General features: G+C 36.7%; 3 protein-coding genes across 3 annotated transcripts; 1 reads left to right on the forward strand and 2 right to left on the reverse strand.

The window, feature by feature from the left end:
* Positions 1–1,558: 1,558 nt before the first annotated feature.
* On the reverse strand, positions 1,559–3,039 carry LOC122045111 (transcription termination factor MTERF2, chloroplastic-like). The gene has a single exon (XM_042605182.1). It carries the CDS (start codon positions 2,961–2,963, stop codon positions 1,803–1,805), a length of 1,161 nt encoding a protein of 386 aa, XP_042461116.1. The 5' UTR covers positions 2,964–3,039; the 3' UTR covers positions 1,559–1,802.
* Positions 3,040–11,616: 8,577 nt separating this feature from the next.
* LOC122045112 lies at positions 11,617–15,646 on the reverse strand. The gene is made up of 3 exons (XM_042605183.1): positions 14,964–15,646; positions 13,828–14,015; positions 11,617–12,361 (listed from the first exon to the last, which is right to left on the reverse strand). The coding sequence occupies exons 1-3, from the start codon at positions 15,598–15,600 to the stop codon at positions 11,909–11,911; spliced, it is 1,278 nt and encodes a 425-aa protein (XP_042461117.1). The 5' UTR covers positions 15,601–15,646; the 3' UTR covers positions 11,617–11,908.
* A 2,831-nt stretch (positions 15,647–18,477) lies between these two features.
* On the forward strand, positions 18,478–20,594 carry LOC122048097 (zinc finger MYM-type protein 1-like). The gene is made up of 5 exons (XM_042609702.1): positions 18,478–18,592; positions 18,731–19,743; positions 19,846–20,283; positions 20,367–20,459; positions 20,538–20,594. The coding sequence occupies exons 1-5, from the start codon at positions 18,478–18,480 to the stop codon at positions 20,592–20,594; spliced, it is 1,716 nt and encodes a 571-aa protein (XP_042465636.1).
* The last annotated feature ends 1,030 nt before the right edge of the window (positions 20,595–21,624 follow it).

Raw genomic sequence — 21,624 nt, forward strand, 5'->3', positions numbered from 1 at the left:
CATTAGTAGATTTTGAATAAAATTCACTAATGAACCTAGAGAGCTCTGATTGTGCCCATTTTAATTTTTATCGATTTCTAATGTTACAAGGAATTCAAATATGATATCCATTGTTTATTTTTAACTTCTAGAATGTGTTAAAATATAATTAAAAAATCAGTAAAAAAAAACCTCCACGTTTGGCCTGATATGATTCATATCAGGCCCACGTATGAGGATTTTTGTCGATTCATCATTATTACAATTTTATACCTCCTTAGAAGTCGAAAATAAATAATCGATCAATTTCTATAGATTTCTGCGATTGCAAAGAGTTCAAATATACTATTTATTGACAATTTCGACTTCTACAAATATATTAAAATATTATCAAAAAATCAACTAAACTCTAAATGTCGTGAGCCTGATATGATTAGTATATCAGGTCTATGTTATGCATATACACATGCAAAAAAAAAGGAAGAAGAAGAGAGGAGAGGAAAAATAAAATTGATTGCATGCATAGAAGAAAGAGTGAGAAACAAAAGAGAAAAGAAAAAAAGTTAAATTTGTTAGAAGGATAAAATAAAAAATGTACTTAAAATGTGTATTTTTTGATAAATACCAAGTAACGTGTGTCTTTTAGTAAATTTAAAAATATATGTGTGTCCTTTGGAAAACGATTACCACGTTTACTTCCTTATCCCTCTTTTTAAAAGCATTATATATTGTAGTATATATTATAGGAAGCTAACTAGATCAATCAAAAATCAACTTTCAAAAGCTTAATAGCATTCATCCCACATGCCATAAACTGAGTTTAAGTTAACACAGCAAAATCTAGCAAAGATGCATCAAACAACTCAACAATTCAGATCATCTCAAGGGATGGTGTGAGAGGAAAACCTTGCCTGATTACGATTGGTGGAGACGCCGACGCCAACTCAGAGGAGCCACACGAGGAAGTTTGTCGTGCATATATTAGTCCATCCAAAACGGCCTCTTAAATTTGTCGTACATATAAGACACCATAACTATATAAGACACCATAACTAGGATTCAAACCGTAATTCGTCCTTCATTTATAGAATTACACTTCAGAGTCTTCTCTCATATATTGGTACTCATCTGACTCCATCATCATCCAAATAGCCACTTTATTTTTGTCAAAGTTTCTTTGATAGACTTAAAGGTCAGTGGATTGCTAGATATCAATCAAGGATTGATCGTAGGTTAGACAGATGGAAACGATCTGAGTTGGATGGGATACACACTTATGTTGACCTACAAATTGATTATCAACATTTTGAAGCACTTTGACTATTTTTTATGTAAGAGCTCATTGAAAGAGTCTTGATGGAGCGGTAAAGCTTGAATGACCTAGAGGTCATCATGGAAATAATCTCTTACAAAGTATGATAAAAATGTGTAAAATAAATTTATTTCTAGAACCTTGCATTGAAGAACATTTCATGCATCGGACTGCCCTTTGTAAGAGCTTATGATCAAAGAACAATTGCCCAAGCTCCTCCCACAATGGATAAATATGGCAAGTTTCTCTATGACACTAACTAATTCCTTCGATCAAAAATCAACTTTCAAAAGCTTAATAGTATCCACCTCGATCATACTCTAAGCAACAAGAAACATGCCATAAAATGAGTTTAAGCTAATACAACAACAACAACAACAACAAAAAAAACCAAGCAAAGATGCATGTAACAAGTAACAACTGAACAATTCAGAACATCCCGAGGGATGGTGTAAGGCTTGTCTTACAGAAGAGTTTGCTTGTTAGTATATTTGTCTAGAACACATTGTTATCATCTACATGATTTCACTCCTTTGATAACTTCGACTATTTCTGGAGCTTTCTCTTGATACTTGGTCACAAATTGCTTCATGAACTTCTCGTTCGAAATCAGAAAATGATCCCCTATGAAGCCAGTCTTGATTAATCCTTTGTGCATGAGAATGCTCAGGACAGCATGCCTAGGCATCAACCTCTTCTCCAGGCTCATCAAGAGAACAACTGGATTCTTCACTGTGCGCTCCGGCGTCCATCCCAGCTTCTCTTCCAGAAACTTCACAGTATTCCTTGTCTTCTCAGTCGATATCCACACAATATGAGGCTGTTTTGAGAAGGCCTCCAAGACATTATCCTGTGACCATCCCAATCCCATCAAGGTCTCCAGTCTCTCCTCCCACTTCTTCTGGGGCAAGATAGCAAGCATCCCGAGTGCACGGGCGAAAGTAGTTTTCTTCGGACAGATTCCCATCTTCTTGATCTTGTCAAAGGCCTCATTGAATCGATTTGTATCTGTCACCAAAGCGTCACCGTAACGGGTCAAAAGCACACAGATTACATCATCGGGCACGCCGTGTGCGCGCAGAGCATCGACCTTGGGAAGCACTTTGGTTCTGATGTCTAAGCCCATCAACCAAAGTGAGTTCTTTATGGCATTCACAAGGTTCGCATTCGTTATCAAAATTGATTTGAGGAGCTCAGCGTTGGGGAGCAATCGCTTCTCTAAGCTGCGTCTGAGCAGATCGGGACTAGCTGACAGGATCTCCGGGAGGGCGGTTCCGACGAGGCCGATCCTGCGGAAGTGCTCCAACTTTGGCTTCAAGGTCTTCTCGGCGTCCATCACGAGGACACGAGGAAGGCGGTCGACGAGGCGGACGAGATGCGCTTCTTCGAAGCCGTAGTCCTTGAGGAGGGTGAGAACCGAGAGCGCTCTGTCGAGGGTGTCGAGCTGGACTTTCTTGGAGATGCAGAGGGCGGCACGGTCGGAGATCCCGCACGATCTGATGAGGGAGGAAGCGGTCAGGGATGAGGGATCGTCGGCGCCGACGGAGGAAGCAGAATAGGGTTTGACGAATCCCAGAAAGTGTGGGCAGGAGGGGGCGGCTGTCCGACGATGGCCGAGAGTGGCAGTCACTTGAAGTCGATTGTGGACGGCGGCGCAGAGACGTCGAAACATTGTTACTTTCGCTCTGTAAACCAAACTGTGTCGTTTGATGTTAACGACGGCCGTAGATCTTTCGACCTAACGTTGGTGCTCAAAAAGTTGCCCCTCCGTCCCTCATTTATACGAAATTTTATACAGCAATTCACTGACAGACGTATTTAAGTTTTTGAATTTATCAAAAAAAAAGAAAAGATTATATTATTTTATTATTTATCAAATGACATATTTTTTATAATATTTTTTTTATTATATCATCATGATGAATTTGACTAATTTTTTTCCTTACTCATTTCTCTCTTCTTTCTCTTTTATTTTTTCTCTTATCCATATAATATTTCTTCTCTTTTCTCTTTTCTTTTTGCTTTCCTCTTTTTTACACGTCGATTGTTCTAAAACTATTTATTCTTCTAAAACTATTTTAACACTCCTTGCAACCGTTTAACTCCTTGCAACCCTAGAAATCTACAAGGACTAAAATATGTGCAATTAGAACTCTTTAGGTTCATCAATGGGTTTCGATTAAAATCTATTGATGAGTCTAAAGAGCTCTGATTGCACCTATTTCAGTTTCCGTGGATTTCTGAAGTTGCAAAGAATTCAAATATTCTATCTATTATTTATTTTGGCTTCTCGGATGTGTTAAAAAATAATAAGAAAGAATCGCTAAAAATTTCTACGTTGGACCTGATATGATTCCATATCAGGCCTTACGTGGAGAATTTTAGTGATTTTTTCTTATTACATTTTAATACCTCCGAGAAGTTGAAATAAATAATAGATAATATATTTGAACCCCTTGCAACCCATAAATCTATAATAACTGAAATGGGTGCAATTAGAGTTCCTTGTTAACCATTGTTTATTTTAATTTTTCGAAGATGTTAAAATATAATAAGGAAGAATCTTCAAAATCTCCACGTTGGGCCTGATATAGAATGATATCAGACCCACGTTGGGCTTGGTATATATCATATCAGGCCCAACATAGAGATTTTTAGTAATTCTTTCTTATTACATTTTAACACAACAGAGAAGCCAAAATAAACAATAGATAGCATATTTGAACTTCTTGCAACCCTAAAAATTCACAAGAACTGAAATGAATACAATCTGAGATCTCTAGGTCTAACAATGGGTTTTGACCGAAATCCACTAATGAACCTAGAGAGCTCTAATTGCATCCATTTCAGTTCCTGTGGATTTCTGGGGTTGCAAGGAGTTCAAATATGTTATCCATTATTTATTCCGTCTTCTCGGATGTGTTAAAATGTAATAAGAAAGAATCGTCAAAATTTTTCACATTGGGCTTGATATAAAATCATATCAGGCCCAAGTGGGCCAAATATCATTTTATATTAGGCCCATGTTGGGTCTTATATGATACATATCAGGTCCAACATGAAGATTTTTTGACGATTCTTCCTTATTATATTTTAACACCCCTGAGCAATCAAAATAAATAATGGATAGTATATTTGAACTCCTTACAACCCTAAAAATCCACAAGAACTGAAATAGGTATAATCAGAACTCTCTAGGTTCATCAGTGAGTTTCCACCGAAATCCACTTATGGACCTAGAGAGCTCTGATTGCACCCATTTCAGTTCCAGTAGATTTCTAGGATTGCAAGGAGTTCAATATGTTATCTATTGTTTATTTCGACTTCTCGGAGGTGTTAAAAATATAACAAAAAAGAATCATCAAAATTCTCTACGGTGAGCCTGATATCATTCCATACCAGGCCCACGTTAGACCTAATATGATTCCATATCAGGTCTAACGTAGAGAATTTGGTGATTCTGTTTTATTATATTTTAATACCTTCGAGAAGTCAAAATAAACAATGCATAGCATTTTTGAACTTCTTGCAACCCTATAAATCCATAAGAACTGAAATGGACGCAATCGAAGCTCTCTAGGCCCATCAATGGATTTTGGTCGAAATCCACTGATGGACCTAGATAGCTTCAATTACACCTATTTCAGTTCCTATGAATTTCTAAAGTTGTAAGGAGTTAAATGGTGCTATCCATTATTTATTTTAGCTTATTAGGGGTGTTAAAATATCTTTAGAAGAATCGGCATCTCATGAGGCTTTTTAAGTTCACGTTATCATATATGTACGTATAGGAAAAGCGTTGTAAAGAGAGGAAAGAAAAAAAAGAAGAGAGGAATGAGAATAGATGTTGCATGTATAGAAGGAAAGAGAAGAGAGAGAGAAATGACAGAGAAAATAAAAAGGAAATAGTTAACTTTGTCAAGAGTGTAGAATGGGAAAACACTATAAAAAGGTACGCCCTTTGGTAAATAACAAAGTAGCATGCGCCTTTTAGTAAATTCGAAAACCTAAATACATGTTTTAATAAATTGCTGAATAAACAATAAATGACATATTTGAACTCCTTGCAACATCAGAAATCCACAGGAACTGAAATGAACATAATCGAATCTCTCTAGATCCATCAATGAGTTTTGATCAGAATCTACTGATAGACCTAGAGAACTATGATTGCTTTTATTTCAATTCATGTAGATTTATGATGTTGCAAGAAATTCAAATATGATATCCATTTTTTATTTTAACTTCTAGAAGGTGTTAAAATATAATAAGAAAGAATCAACAAAAATGCCCATACATTGGCCCTGATATGATTCCATATCAAGCTTACATTGGGTCTAATATGATTCATATCAGGCCCACACATTGGGATTTTTGTCGATTCTTCCTAATTAAATTTTAAGACCTTCCAAAAACCAAAATATGATGATGCTCGATAAAAAAAAATAAAAAAAAAATCAAATACTAGTAACAATTCAATTCGTATTTACCACCTACATGATGTGATTTCAGATCTAACTAAAGACATAATTCACATAAACTACATCTATAGTCACAAAACAAAAAATCCTTTGTATAAAAGTTAAACATAGTTGGACCCCGTGATTATTTTGATGTGATCAACCAAATTTAGGTTAGGTCCTGTTTGTTATTAATCCCTGTGTCTAAGTGTGCAGGAGCTTAGGAGCGCAGGAAGTCAAGTAGAAGACACATCTAGTGAGAAGGACGACACGGGAAGGGAGCCGACGGGCTCGGTGCGTCCGAAGGACGAGAGAGCTATGGAAGAGTACACCGGTGGGCGAGAAGAACATGTGTGACGTTCGAGGGACGTAAAGCCGGGACGGAAAACTGTTCGAGGAGAAGGCTGGGAATTGGGTTCGGGTGGGCCCTATTCCAGTTGGCCGGAATCACCCAAACGAACGGAGAATCGGAAGCCAAAGAAGTAAAAAAAGAGAAGCTGGAAACACTTATATACCTGCCAACTCTGAGGCGCCTCAACCGTAAAGGTGCCTCAAGCAGGATTGGAGGCGCCTCAAACTTGGAGGTGCCTTCATGTAGACCTGACCACGGTTCGAAACCAACGGGTCGATGGTTCGGAACCGCCGGTTCGACGGTTCTAGGCAGGTCGACCCTTAACCTTAACCGCCCAAGACGGTTACAGTTCACGGTTCGGAACCGTCGGTTCATGGTTCGTCACGGTTCAAGATTATTATGTTTAAAAAATTAAAAATTAAACATCAAAAATTAAACATTAAAAATTAAAAATTAAAATATATTGGAAAAAGGGCTTGCACTTATTTAAGTTGCCTACGTATCCCTTTAGGAGAATCAAAGCTCACGTAGTTCTTTTATATTTTTATCCTTTTACATTTTTATCATTTTACATTTTCACTCACTACCATTTCCTGTTCCTGTCGTATTTGTTCGTTCAGTATCAAAATCTTCAACTTCGTCATCTGAAAGTTGCATTCCTTGGATTCTTTTCTCCGCTCTGATCCAATCGTCCAGTAATGCTTGGGCTTCCAATGAGTCGGGAGGCAAAGTTGATCGTCGTTCATCTAATATGTTGTCGTCGGCACTAAATGTCTACTCCACAGCAACAGTTAAGACTGGAGAGAAAAAGCTTTGAGCCTTCTGTGACCACCACTTTAAGATATCGAAGTTTTCGCTATCTGCTTCATTAAAATCAAAAGAAGTCGTAAAATAATTCTCAAGTTCCTATATGGAACTTGAGGATGCTCGTCGACGTTTTGTCCGTTCTTTTAATAAGAGTTGTGCTTTTGTAAGTTTTAAATTACTACTAGTAGTTTGTTGTATTTCAGAAATATTAATTTGTGTTCCATATTTTGCATAATATTGATTATAAATATCATATAAATAAATTCTAACATTATATATAATATTAACTGGATCAGGGGAAGAAGACTCTTTAATTGGAATTAAAGCGTCATAATATAAAGTTAACATTTCTTGTAAAACTTCTAATTTAAATTTAGGATCTAAAGCAAATGCAGTTAAATAAATTTCAGGAATTAAATAAAAATATTTTTCCCATTTAGTTTTCATAGCTAAGATGCAAGGAGATAAATATTCATTATTAATATGTTCATTTAAAACTAATACTATATTAGAAAAATTTTCTAAAACTAATTGAGCAGTGGGATAATAAACACCGAAAAGTTGTTCGGTTGCATCATTAAATACTTTTAAAATTTCACAAATACTACTACAAATATTTCATTGTTGTGAAAATAAATATATATTAGTATTAGTGTTTTGTGCAAAAAATGAACATAATAATTCTTTATATTGAAATGAATCTTGTAATAATTGGTATGTTGAATTCCAACGTGTTGGTACATCATATGGAAATTTTTTAGGTCTCATCCAATTAATTTTACAAAACCTACCCCATTGTTTCATTATAGATGGATGAGACCATAAATAAGAAATTGTAATTCTAATTGGTTTAATATAACTTTCTAAAATTTTTAAACCATCTTGAACACATAAATTTAAAACATGGCATACACAACGAATATGAAAAAATAAACCTCCAATAATATGTTGACAAACAAATTTTAGATCATCTATACAAGCGGTATTGGAACTAGCATTATCTAATGATATTGAAAATATTTTATGAGTTAAGTCATATTCTTCTAAAATTAAACATAATAATTGTGCGATATTATGAGCATTATGTGATTTATCAAAAACTCTATAAGCTAATAATCTTTTTTTGGAGGTTCCAAGAGTTATCGATCCAATGGCAAGTCACACTCATATATGAATGTGTTTGCCAATGATCACTCCAAATATCGGAACATAAAGAAACTTTATTATCTAATTTACTAAATTCATCAATTAAATTCTTTTTTCCTGGTTTTACTAATTTTTTAATTGTACGAGTAAGTGTAGTCCTAGGAACACGTTTAGCACATGGATTAAGAGATTCTTTACAAAAATCTTCAAATGTGCATTTAGATCCAAAACTAAAAGAAAGATGTTCTACGGAAACAAATTTAGCTAATGATTCTATTAATTTATTATCCGAATATAAAAATAAATCGGAATCGGTACTACCGCTAGTTGAAGAAAATCTTGATAATTGTGTTTGAGAACGGTCAAGTCCATATTCTGTCGGGTGCTTCGTTTCTACATGTCGTTTCAACGACCCATAGCCGCCGCCGGCTTGGAATTTGTAGGAAGCATTGCAGTGCTTACATTTTGCACGCATTTCTCCCGACGGAAGAGTGACATTCTCAAAATGTTTAGTGAAAATAGAAGACTTTAGAGGAGGAAGTTCCCGAACCTTAGAAGTAATTGCATCGGCACTTCCTTGTGTTTCGGGTGTTGGATTCGGAAGATGCTCGATCTCATCATCGATGGATTGAATGTTGGGGTCCTCCTCCCGCAGATTCATTATTTGCTTTTCCTTCCGAGCTCGAGATGATGCACCTCCGCGGCCTCCTTCCATTGTAATTGAAAATTGGAAACGAAAGTGTGTAGAGTCTAGAGATTAGAGAATACGAAAATGAGATTAAGAGTAGAGAAGATGTGTGTGAAAAATGATGAAATGAGCTCTCTATTTATAGAGTTTTGATAGTAACGGACACTAAATCATAGTCATTGATTAAAAAACGGTCAAATGATCCTAACCGTTGAAAAAAAAAAACCCAAAAAACCCTCCCAATGGCTCCGAACCGCCGGTTAACCGGCTGTTCAAGCCGTTTAAGAAAAAAAAAATTATCGGCTGAACCGAACCAGCGGTTCAACCCGCCGGTTAACCGGTGGTTCAACCCGCCGATTAACCGACGGTTCGCCGGTTTTGCAGCGAATGAACCGGAACCGGCTCGGCAACTTGCCAGGCCGATTCCGGTTCGACCCGGCGAACCGGGTCAACGGGCAACCGACCCGTTGACCCGATTATGGGCCCGGGCCGGGTCCGGGCCAGACCCGGCCCGGGGTCGGGTCTACCTTCATGCTTGTTTGAGGCGCCTCAGAAAGGTCAAAGATGATCGTTTGCGTAATGGATAAAGTTTTATCCATCCACTCATTATATTGGAGGCGCCTTGGACCTCTATTGGAGGCGCCTTGGACCTTCGAGATGAGATTTTCAGGAGCTATAAAATGACCCCTGGAGCTAGGAAATAGTATTCAAATCAGGCATTCAATTCCTAGCAACTTGTGAACTCTTTTAGTATGTAAAGGCACTTCTCCGCCTACAGTGAAGGAGACATTCTAGTAGAGCTGTTCAACCGCCTTGGATTAACAACCGTATTGGTTGTAACCAAGTTAATTTCTTATCTCTTATTTTAATTCTGTCTTGTACTTTAATTGTTGCTATTTATTTTGAGTTGAAAAATCGAGGAGGATATACTTTTATTTTGCAGACAATTAACCCCCCCCCCCTCTTGTAGGCCCCGCTACACCAACACCTATCACCACCTTTGTAAAGAAGGAAAAATTTTCTATTTGCATCACACATAATTACAGACATTCTCCTCCTTTTGCTATTGAATTCCAACATATTTAGAATCTTAAACTTTCTTTGTCAAAACAAAATATCAAGTCACCAAGGTCTTCGTAAAAAAAGAAAACTTATTGATTAAAATATACAAACTGAATTGTTATCTCTCAATAAGATCTTCAGAAGATGAATATTTCTCCCTAATGAATACACTAGATTGAGTCCTCTTACAAAACTCAGCCAAATTCCCTAGCAATAACAAGAAATGCAGCTTCATAAGTAAAGCCACCAATTTTCTTATTTGATTTAGGAATTGCACTGTGAGACAATGCAAGGATCCTAAAGAATAGAAGAATGATATCAATTGGGTTTCTTTGCATAATTTCCATGCATAAGCATGTCATCTTCAAAACTAAAATCTTTAATCACATGTTTTCTTGGATTATCACTTTTGAAATTTATCAAGTCCGAGTTGGACCTGATATGGAATCATATCAGGTCCAACATGGGCTTGATATTCTTCATATCAGACCCAATGTATGAGATTTTTGCTAATTTTTTATTATATTTTAACATATTCTAAAAATTAAAATAAATAATGAATAACATATTTGAATTCCTTGCAACATCAGAAATCGACAGAATGTGTTTTAGGGATCTAAAGAGCTCCGATTGCATCCATTTCAATTTATGTCGATTTCTGATGTTGCAAGGAATTCAAATATGATATCCATTGTTTATTTTTAACTTCTAGAATGTGTTAAAATATAATTAAAAAAATCAGTAAAAAAAACCTCCACGTTGGGCCTAATATGATTCATATCAGGCCCACGTATGAGGATTTTTGTCGATTCATCATTATTACAATTTTACACCTCCTTAGAAGTTGAAAATAAATAATCGATCAATTTCTGTCGATTTCTGGAATTAGAAAGAGTTCAAATATACTATTTATTAATTATTTCGACTTCTACAAATATATTAAAATATTATCAAAAAATCTACTAAACTCTAATGTCGTGGGCCTAATATGATTAGTATATTAGGTCTATGTTATGCATATACACATGCAAAAAAAAAGGAAGGAGAAGAGAGGAGAGGAAAAATAAGATTGGTTGCATGCATAGAAGAAAGAGCGAGAAACAAAAGAGAAAAGGAAAAAAGTTAAATTTGTAAGAAGGATAAAATAAAAAATGTATTTAAAATGTCTATTTTTTTTATAAATATCAAAGTAATATGTGTCTTTTAGTAAATTTAAAAATATACGTGTGTCTTTAGAAAACGATTACCACTTTACTTCCTTATCCCTCTTTTTAAAAGCATTATATATTGTAGTATATATTATAGGAAGCTAACTAGATCAATCAAAAATCAACTTTCAAAAGCTTAATAGCATTCATCCCACATGCCATAAACTGAGTTTAAGTTAACACAGCAAAATCTAGCAAAGATGCATGAAACAACTCAACAATTCAGATCATCTCAAGGGATGGTGTGAGAGGAAAACCTTGCCTGATTACGATTGGTGGAGACGCCGACGCCAACTCAGAGGAGCCACACGAGGAAGTTTGTCGTACATATATTAGTCCATCCAAAACGGCCTCTTAAGTTTGTCGTACATATAAGACGCCATAACTTGGATTCAAACCGTAATTCGTCCTTCATTTATAGAATTACAAGTAAACAGGAAGCAACCCATCGGCCATCACTAACATCTTATTTCAAGTTTATCAATCACATCTAAATCTCCAGTAAACATCGAGTCTCAAGCTCACAGATATATGAGCAACCCATATCTTACTGCAGTTAAAATCCACCATATTACAAACAACAGCAAGCGATTGAGTCTTCCTTGTCGATACAAAACTGATTACTAGTTTATAAAAAGCTGAAATATTTCAAGCTACATTACGACTGGAAATGCTCCAAACGAATACATAGTCTCAACTGATTCAAGCTGAGCATATTGGGTAATATGTACAAGAGAACAATAAAGATTACAAATTAAGTAATCATGTAATGAACAATTGTCTATAAAGACGAGCATTTGATTCACACCATCAATGCAGAGCTGTTACCACTGAGACAACAACAGTGCGGTGTCGAGCCTTTTCCATACAGTCTCAACAGGATTGTAATCGCTCTCATGTTTTCAAAGCTTTCGGCGCATATTTTTCATCTTCTTCCTCGAGATCGCTAAAAGACACATCTTCATCGATAGGGATGCTGATGATCCTTGGTGTCGTATCTCCATCCTCATCTTCTGGCCAGTCATCATCATCTGTCTCCTCAACAGAGATGTTGGAGGCAACATTGAACTTATTGAGGTGTTTATTCTGTCTCTTCTCTTCAGCAACAGTTTGGTTAGTAGCTGTCCAACTTGCTATGATCGGGTTTGGGTGCCTATCCTCATGCAAGGATTCAGTTTGTGGGTTCTCCGATGGAAAGGTATCAAATGCATCCTTTGAGGTTATGGCTGGCTTTGAAAATGGAAATGATGTCTCAGACTTCCCATGGGAAACATCCACCAGTTTTGGTGAATCTGACTTGCTCTGATGCTGCAATTTCTGCAACAACATAGTTCTGGCTTCCACGACCTACAGACATCCATGATATAAAATGAATTATTACTTACAAGGAAAAAAAAGGGACTGAACTGAAATAGCAAAAGTTTTATACAAGCGAGAACCATGTGGACGATGATAGATTGTACAATATGCAAAACATTCCAGGTCAAGTTACTTTAAATCTCTCCACAGAAACAACATTACAGATACAAAGTACTAAGTCTGTTAAAATCTAAGACTTCTCACTTCTTTATAATATAGGTCAGCATTAAACATTTTGCACAAATTGGTATGCCATCTTGACTGCATTAGAAAGATTTGCTTATTAAAGATCTTACAATTCTCAGTCATGCAGTCTAGAGCATTGTAACAAAGTAAGCACCATTGGATAGAAAACCATGGCTTAACAAAGTAAGCACCACTGGATAGAAAATCATGCCCTAGTCACTACTTGAAAAAAGGGATTTAGAAAATATTTACTTTAATTAAAGTTGATATAACCAAATGCTTTAAATGCTAACGAGGAGAAACTTTGTCATTTAATTTGCATTCCCTTCAACTTGAAAAAAAATCATTAGCTAAAGTGCAAAGATTCCAATATTAACACAATTACATCAATCAACTCACCATCATACAGCCATTCCAGGTGGTAATAAACTGGAAGAGATGAAACTTGAGAAATAACTTTCACTCAAACAATCAACCTTCTCACCAAAACTAAAACTAAGAGAAAGCCATTCAATTCTTGAAAACATATTGCTCTCACCCCACAGATCACACAATTGACGGTGGAGATGAGACACTGTAGTCTTCTCTGGAATTTGAGGTACTCAATTGCCAAACAAAGAAACACATTATAGGTTCTAATATCAGTGTTTTTTGGTGAAAGTTATCAAAAGTTTGTTATGCACTCAGATCAGAAAAAAGGATCATGTAAGGAATGGAGGCCAAAAATTCTTGAACTGGCTGCCAAAAACTTTGTAACAACTATTATATGTGATGTATAGCCAAAAAGGAAGCTTATCATCATTGTTATATCAAATATTAAATGTTAAATCTTATGAATCAAAGAAGTTAACAACAACTTAGTTTTTTCCTTTTTCAATTTGTTCATATTCTTCTGTTTTAGCGTTCATTGTTAGTTCAACTCTAATTTCCTAAGTCCATCTGCTAAAGATTAATCAAATCCATAGAACATATTATTTTTCTACACTAGCAGAAAGAAACCAGGCGTGGTGTGGTGCTGCTTTTTAAGGTATGTTACCAGGCCTAACAAGATACTGAAACCTTTTTATGGTGCAATTTCTTGTAACACGATTATAACTATGTGGTTTATCAGGAAAACAATAACTGCACTGCCCTAGTATGGTTAAATATGCATTCAAGGTACTCTCTTATTGCAAAAGTTCAAGAAAAAAGGTGGTCTTGATAAATATCTAGAACATAATCAAATACAAATATTCAAAAAAACAATTATTAAGTACAAAGCAACTTACCTGAGGTGTTGAGAGAAGTTCTGCATCTTGCTTATTTAGTCTAGGATGCAAAAGCACAAAATAGGTTTTCCAAAAGCTCCCTTCACTCATGATATTAGGGCAAAGTTCAATTCTTAAAGCAGCCAATCTTGGTGAAAAGCATTCAATAGTATATGCATGCTCAAGTTGGGCATCAGACATGTGAAAATCTGAAAGATGGCAAAGGCATAAGTTGTTTGGAACCAAAGAAATTTGAAATTCTTCACATATGTGACACATGTTCAGCCACTGAAAAATAGGCAAAAACAAAACTAATGAAGTTATGAAAATAACATGTTGGAACTCTATAAAAAAAAATGATAAACAATCCAAGTTTTAGAAATAATATGAGGAGAAACAGCCATGGAAACTCTTTAAAAAGCAACTTCGATCATCAATATGAGAGATAGGCTTACATATGCTTCTGCTCTCTTATGTGCACAAAAGCATAGCCCTTACAAGCACGATATAAAAAGGAACACACTGAAGAACAAGCATAAAGACAAGGCCCTTTACATAAAAAACTTTATCCCACCAAAAAGTAAGGCACAACGAAACATAACGTGCAACCAATGCGATATAAGGAAGATGATACTGCATCTCTTGATTACTCGAGCAACTCAAGGCGTTCCTAAGAACTTGAGGTACTGAGACAGCAATAGACATAACAAAGAACAAAGACATGATGTTAATGAAAAATGGAAGTTCCTGATCCCTTACAAAAATCAATTGAATTGGTGATCTCGATGTGGCAACACTGCTAGCAAGAAATGCATCCATCAAACCAACCTATGATTCAAAAACATTCCAACAAGTCTGATCCCTCTAAACTGGAAAGGAAAAAAAAAATTGTGCTGGTTCTCCTTCCCACTGTATTGAACATTGCCAAAATCACTTCACCAACTTTTGCAATATAAGACCCAGATATAAGACGTTAGGAAAAATTAAAATCTTCCATATATCAACAAGGGAATAATATCTAAGAATAAAATCTTCCGTATACAAGTAAAAAATTCTTTAGAAGTTCCCAAATAGTTCTTCAGTAGAACATTCAATACATTTTCGAATTACGAAAATAAGGTAAAGTAATATCTATATCAATATAGAAAAAGCCTTACCATCAGAATCTTCGTCATCTGATAAGAGAGGGAAATCCAACCATGTCTCAGCATGCATCGAGATGTTATGGACAAAGGACATCACTTCATCCGTAATACCAATAGCTCCAGAACCGAAGTTCCTATCATCTTCTTCCTCCTCCTCTGCCCGCTCCTCCTCTTCTTCGTCCCGGAATGGAAGGAAGTTGGAGGCGAACTTGGATATTTCCGAGACGCCCATATTGCCGGAGATCTTGGATATCCCGGACCTGAATCTCCCACCAATCTCAGCGAAATCATTCCGGATTCCCGCTACCGCTGCCGAATCAGGTTCCTCCGTCGGCTGCTCCGCCTCGCTGAGAACAGCCGGATCAGGGGGGGCCTCATCGACGGCGGACTGGGGAAGAGGGGCAAGAAAAGAGGCGACGCCCCACAATTGGCGGGCTAGGGTTTGGGAGAGCTCAGAAATGTCTTCCTTGACGCCCCGGCCGGCATCATCATCTTCCTCCTTCTCGTCCACTCCGCTTCCCTTGTCCGATCGGAAAGATCTGCCATCGTCCCTTGATTCCGCAACGCTACTGCCGCCGCTGCCTTCACCGCCGTCGCTACGGTGGTCGGGGGCAAGAGAGTTGGCCAGCGATCTCGAGAGCCAGGACATTGCCGACGCTGGACTGGTCTGTTTGTTTCCCTAGACATCAAACCATGCTCGTATCGACGTGGAAGTGGGCTCCGAATAAATAGTGGACTGGACAAATAGTGGGCTTCACAGATCGCAAAAGGCCCAAATTAAATGCATTTTTAAAAATATTAAATAATATTTATAAAAAAGACAATTGCTTAATTTTAATATTAAATTTTATTTTTTAATATAGTTTCCAAATTTTATTAGTCTTAGGCTGAGTATAACTTTGGTAGGGAAGAAACTATTTCATTAAAAAAAATGATTAACTATAATGTTGAACGTGGATGAATCGATTCTATAGAAATTTTTCATCAAAAGTATATATATACATACCCATTCTGACAATCAATACTCAAAAATACACTACTCATAAAGGAGAAAATAACATATTTCATTACGACCAATAGTTGATAACCATGTCATTTTTTTTCCAATATCTTGTATAAAGAAATCAAATGAAAGCCCCTGAATACGGTGGTAACAACAAGGTATTCAGCACATTACTTACGTATTCATGATTTAGATCCTAGCTATGGCACACGAAGTACTCGAATCTTAGTTATGGTGTACGGTGTACTGTAAAATATTTTCCTCCCGTAAAATGATTCCTCTAGTAGGATGAAATATCTATAATATTAGCTATTGGGTGAAGAGCCACTTGTACTTTATCCAATGAGTAAACTAAGCAAGAGAACTTCAAAATTAATTAGTTACGGAGCTAAAGGGAGTATCATGGTTTGATCCTATATTGAGATATAGGTTGTCGCTGAATTTAATAGAAAAACTTGGACTAAGTCACCATGGGCTGAAGTTCCCAGAGATGGAAAAGCCCACAAGTTTATCTTCACAGGCAAAGACTCAATATTGGACGGTCTTACAGGGATGGCGAAAACCGTGGTTATCCACTAGACCACTACTGACAACTTATTGCAGCGCTTTCATTCGTGAAGTGGAAGGAGAGTCGAGAACTTGAGGGGATTGGGATGGTCATAGGCAGAGGCGGACCGACTGGGGGGCTGAGGGGGGCTTTAGCCCCCCAGCATGGCTGTCGTCCACTGATATCGCTGGACGATAAGAAAATTTCCGAGCGACGCAAGAGGATGAGAGGAGGCTTCAGCCTCCCCCAATTGGACGCTGCCCACGGCGCTTGCTGCTGCCGTGCTGGTGCGCCATGCACCGGTGCGGCGCTGGCGCTGCCCTGCCGCCGCCGCGGTGGTGCCGCTGGGGGCCTGCAGCGCTGCTTGCCAATCGCCATCGCCATTTGCCACTGTGCGTTTGTCGCGTTTGTGTGGTGCGTCCACGTCGGCGTCGTGCAGGTGGCCAGGTGCTGAGGTGCAGGTGCGGTGACAGAGAGAACAAGGCGTTTTTTTTCATATTCTTACTTCCTTAGTTTTTTTAATTAAATAATACATAACTTAGTGGTAAGTGGGCCCACGTTAAATAAATAAAATAATTATAAAAAAGTGAAAACATTAAACACAACATCTTCTTTTATTTTCTTTAATTCGATGTCGATTTGCCTCTTCGCTGCTACTTCACAGAACGGCGGCGGAAACCCTAAAGGCCTAAATCCCTAATCTCTTCCTCTCCCACTCCAACTCTCCTCCAACTCCAAGGCTCTAGAGTCTAAGGCTCCAATCCTCCAACCAAGTCTCCAAGTGCGGTAGTTGGTGCCTCTGAGCGACTGAGCCTCAGTGGAGTCGCGGTCTTGCGGACCTGCAGGCTGCAGTCTCGCTCGCGAACAGCCAAGCGGCAAGCGGCGGCGGCGCTGCGGTGGCAGTAGTCTCCATTCTCCAACCGGCAACTGGATCTCTAAGGCTCCAAGCTCCAACGTCATTTCTGCATGAGGTTTGAACTTTGAATTTAGATTTGTTGTGTTTTATTTTTTTTTTATAGTTTGATTTTTTTTTAAATGTACAGAATACCATTTTTGGGTACTTGGTAGTTTCCATTATTATTTGATTTTTTTTTGTAAAATGTATAGAATTGCATTCGTACATTTTTGTAATTTATTAACGTTTATTAAAATTTTAGTTTATGAAAGTTTTAGTTTTAATGTACATAATTGTATTTGTACATTTTTTCCATTACATAATTTATTAACGTTTATTAAAGTTTTAGTTTATTAAAGTTTTAGTTTTAATATACAGAATTGCATTTGTACATTTTTCCATTACATAATTTATTAAAGTTTAGTTTTCTATTGCATTTGTAATGGTAGTTTATTAAAGTTTTAGTTCAACATATATTTTTTCATTACATAATTTATTTTTAGTTATTTATTTGTATAGGATATGAAGAGATTTTTTAAACGAACTCATAGTTCCGGGCCTTCCGGCTCTAGCTCCTCTAATGAGCCGAATGTTATTGAACAAGTGGAAAATCAATCCCGTGTAGAATTAAATTTGGATGATATTGTTAGTGATCCGGGATTACGAAAACCAATTGAAGACTTTGATATTGCTATTCGAGATCAAGCTCGAAGAGAGTATGTGCTCCGAGGGCCTTGTCAACCAAATGGTCATGTGTATCCGAAAACAACTTTTGGTAATCAAGAAAGAAGTTTTCAAGGAACTTGGTATAAAAAATATACATGGCTAGAGTATAGCATATCAAAAGATGCTGCATTTTGCTTTTGGTGTTATCTTTTCAAACCGTTAAATAAAGAAAATGTAAATAATGCCTTTATAAAAAATGGATACAACAATTGGAAAAGGGCATTAGAAAGATTCAATCGTCATATGGGGACTGTGAATAGCTGTCACAAATCACAATGAAGCTAGAATACAATTTGAGACTTTTCAAGATCAAAGGCATAGTGTGGAGAATATTTTATGAGTACATAGTCGCTATATGGAAATTGATTATCGCACTCGTTTAACAGCAATGTTGGATGTGACACGCTTTTTATTGAAGCAGGGGTTACCTTTTCGAGGACACGATGAGTCAACTAGTTCTTCAAATAGAGGTAATTTTCTTGAGTTGCTTGAATGGTATAGTCAACGAAATGAAGAGGTTTCTAAAGTTATAAAACAAAATGCTCCTGCAAACAATCAATTGACTTCCCTAAAAATTCAAAAGGATTTAACACGTACTTGTGCTTCAGAGATCACACTTGCTATAATCAATGATATTGGAGATAAATTCTTTTCTTTGATGCTTGATGAGGCTCGGGACAGTTCAGTGAAGGAGCATATGGGAGTTGTTTTGAGGTATGTGAATAAAGAAGGATGTGTGATTGAACGATTTCTTGCGGTTGTGCATGTGCCTGACACTAGTTCTCATTCTTTGAAAATGGCTATTGATACTTTATTTGTGCAACATGGTTTATCATTATCTAGATTGAGAGGCCAAGGATATGATGGAGCTTCAAATATGCGTGGCGAGTTTAATGGATTGAAATCCTTGATACTACAAGAAAATCCATTTGCAATGTATGTTCATTGTTTCTCTCATCAGCTCCAATTAGTTCTTGTTGCTGTTGCCCATGACAATTTTACTATGAGTGAATTTTTTGGGTATATAACCATGATTGTGAATATATCTGGAGCATCTTGTCAGAGGAGAGATCAACTTAGAAAGATTCAACATGATAAGATAATTGCTAAATTGGAAAGTGGAGAAATTAATAGTGGAAAAGGAAAAAATCAAGAAACTAGTTTAGCAAGACCTGGAGATACTCGTTGGGGATCACACTACTTAACATTACTTCGTTTATGCTCTATGTGGTCTTCAGTGATAGAAGTGTTAGGAAATATACATGATGATGCCTCTTATTCTGCGAATAAAGGTGTTGTCGCAGGTTTAATTGAGAATATGGAGAGTTATCAATTTGTTTTTGTGTTACATTTGATGAAGTATATATTGGGAATTACAAATGAGTTATCACTTTCCCTACAACAAGGGGATCAAAATATTGTTCAAGGCATGTCCTTGGTTAGAAGTGTGAAATGTCGACTACAAGACTTCAGGGAAGATGGATGGCAGATAATTTTGGAACAAGTTAACACATTTTGTGAATTGAATATGATTCCAATACTTGATATGGAGGACAACATGCTAACTCGTGGTCATGGTAGGCGTAGAGGGCAACTCATCACCAATTTTCATCATTATCGTGTGGAGAGTTTTTGTTAGGTATTATTTCTAAAAATCTTTTTTTTTTGTTAAAGAGATTTCATTGAGTATTAATGTTATCATGGTTGCAAATTTGAATGCTAGGTTGTTGATTTAATTATACAAGAGATGAATAATCGGTTTTCAGAAGTTAGTACGGATTTGCTTGGTTGCATATCATGTCTTCATCCAAGAAATTCTTTCTCTCAATTTGATGTTCACAAACTCATCCATCTTGCTGATTTTTATCCCGAGGACTTCTGTGGTACTGATTATTTATTTTTGGAACAACAACTTATGAGTTACTTTTATAATCTGCGGGATGATCCTTACTTTTCTTCAATTGATGACTTGGGAATTCTTGCTCAGAAATTGGTTGAGACTGAAAAACATTTGGTGTTTCCATTGGTTTATCGTATGATAGAGTTGACATTAGTTTTACCAGTTGCAACTGCTTCGGTTGAACGAGTTTTTTCTGCAATGAAGACTGTGAAGACTGATTTACGCAATAGAATGGGAGATGAATGGATGAATGACAGTCTAGTTGTATACATTGAAAAGGATATTTTTTCTACAATTGAAAATGAGCAAATATAAAAACATTTTCAACAAATGCAATCTCGTAGAATGCAATTGCCTCCTCTTATATCGACTCGTCGACCGTCGCAGTCGCAGACTTCTGTGCCAACCAGGAAATGAAGCTCACCTATGGAAGAAAGGTAGACTAATCTTTCCTAAACTTCTAGTTTTTTTTCTCTTGCAAGTTAGATTAAATGTTCTCAATGTTACTTTATCAGGTTATGGAGAATCAGTCGAGTATTAAGTGGGACAATGGAAAGACTCTCGAGTTCTAGTATCTTGGACTCTTGGTAAACTCTAACAATATCATTTCAATCACATATTGTAAGTATTAGTATTGCAGCCTGTTATATGGTTTAAATGAGAATCTTAAGTGTTCAATAAGATCAATTGGTTGTCGTTAACTTAATAGGCTAAATGGCTAATAGCTTTTGCATGGAGAGTGTTTTATGTTGTTAGTCATCAAGTGGGTTGCAAAATGAGATGTAGACCTATTTCTTATTGCTTCTATATTGACAGAAACATTTGCTATTAAACTGTTCTTTGTTCATCGTTGATTCCTCAAAATTCTGAACCTCTTTTTTTTGCTCTGTTCTACGCTCTCTCTCATAAAAATTCCGTGCATATTACAATTTATGTGAGTGACGTTCATGTTTATTTGGCTGCAGTTTCTGCAGTAACGTATATTATGCAAGAGTTGGAGCCTTGGAGGGATCAGCACAGTGGAAATGAATAGACTATAGTCTAGAGCTTAACTCCTTTGTCCGTTAGATTTCAGATTTCATATGTATAGTTTCTGCAGTATCGTTTATTATGTAAGAGACTAAGAGTTGATGTAAAACTTTAATTATTAAATATTTTTATTTAATCATAAAAAAAATATCTGTACAATTCAATCCCCCTGAATTTTTTTTTCTGGTTCCGCCCCTGGTCATAGGATCATGTCTTGGAGGCCTTCACAAAGCAACCTCACATTGCGCGGATACCATCTGAGAAGACAAGGAAGATTGTGAAGTTTGTGGAAGAGAAGCTGGCAGGGACACCAGAGCACACAGTGTAGTTAAGTTTCCAAATGTTCTGTCGATGAGCTTGGAGAAGAGCTTGATGCCCAGGTATACTGTCCTGCGCTGTCTCATGCACAAGGGATTGATCAAGCCTGGCTTCACAGGGAATCATTTCAAGATGTTGAACGAAGTTCATGATGCAATTTGTGACCCAGTATCAAATAGTTGAAACTGTCAAAGAAGTGGCATCGGGTGTATGATAACAATGTGTTCTAGACAAATTGCTAAGGCAAGGTTTTCC

This window comes from Zingiber officinale, chromosome 2B (assembly GCF_018446385.1).
Source record: "Zingiber officinale cultivar Zhangliang chromosome 2B, Zo_v1.1, whole genome shotgun sequence".
NCBI lineage: Eukaryota > Viridiplantae > Streptophyta > Magnoliopsida > Zingiberales > Zingiberaceae > Zingiber > Zingiber officinale.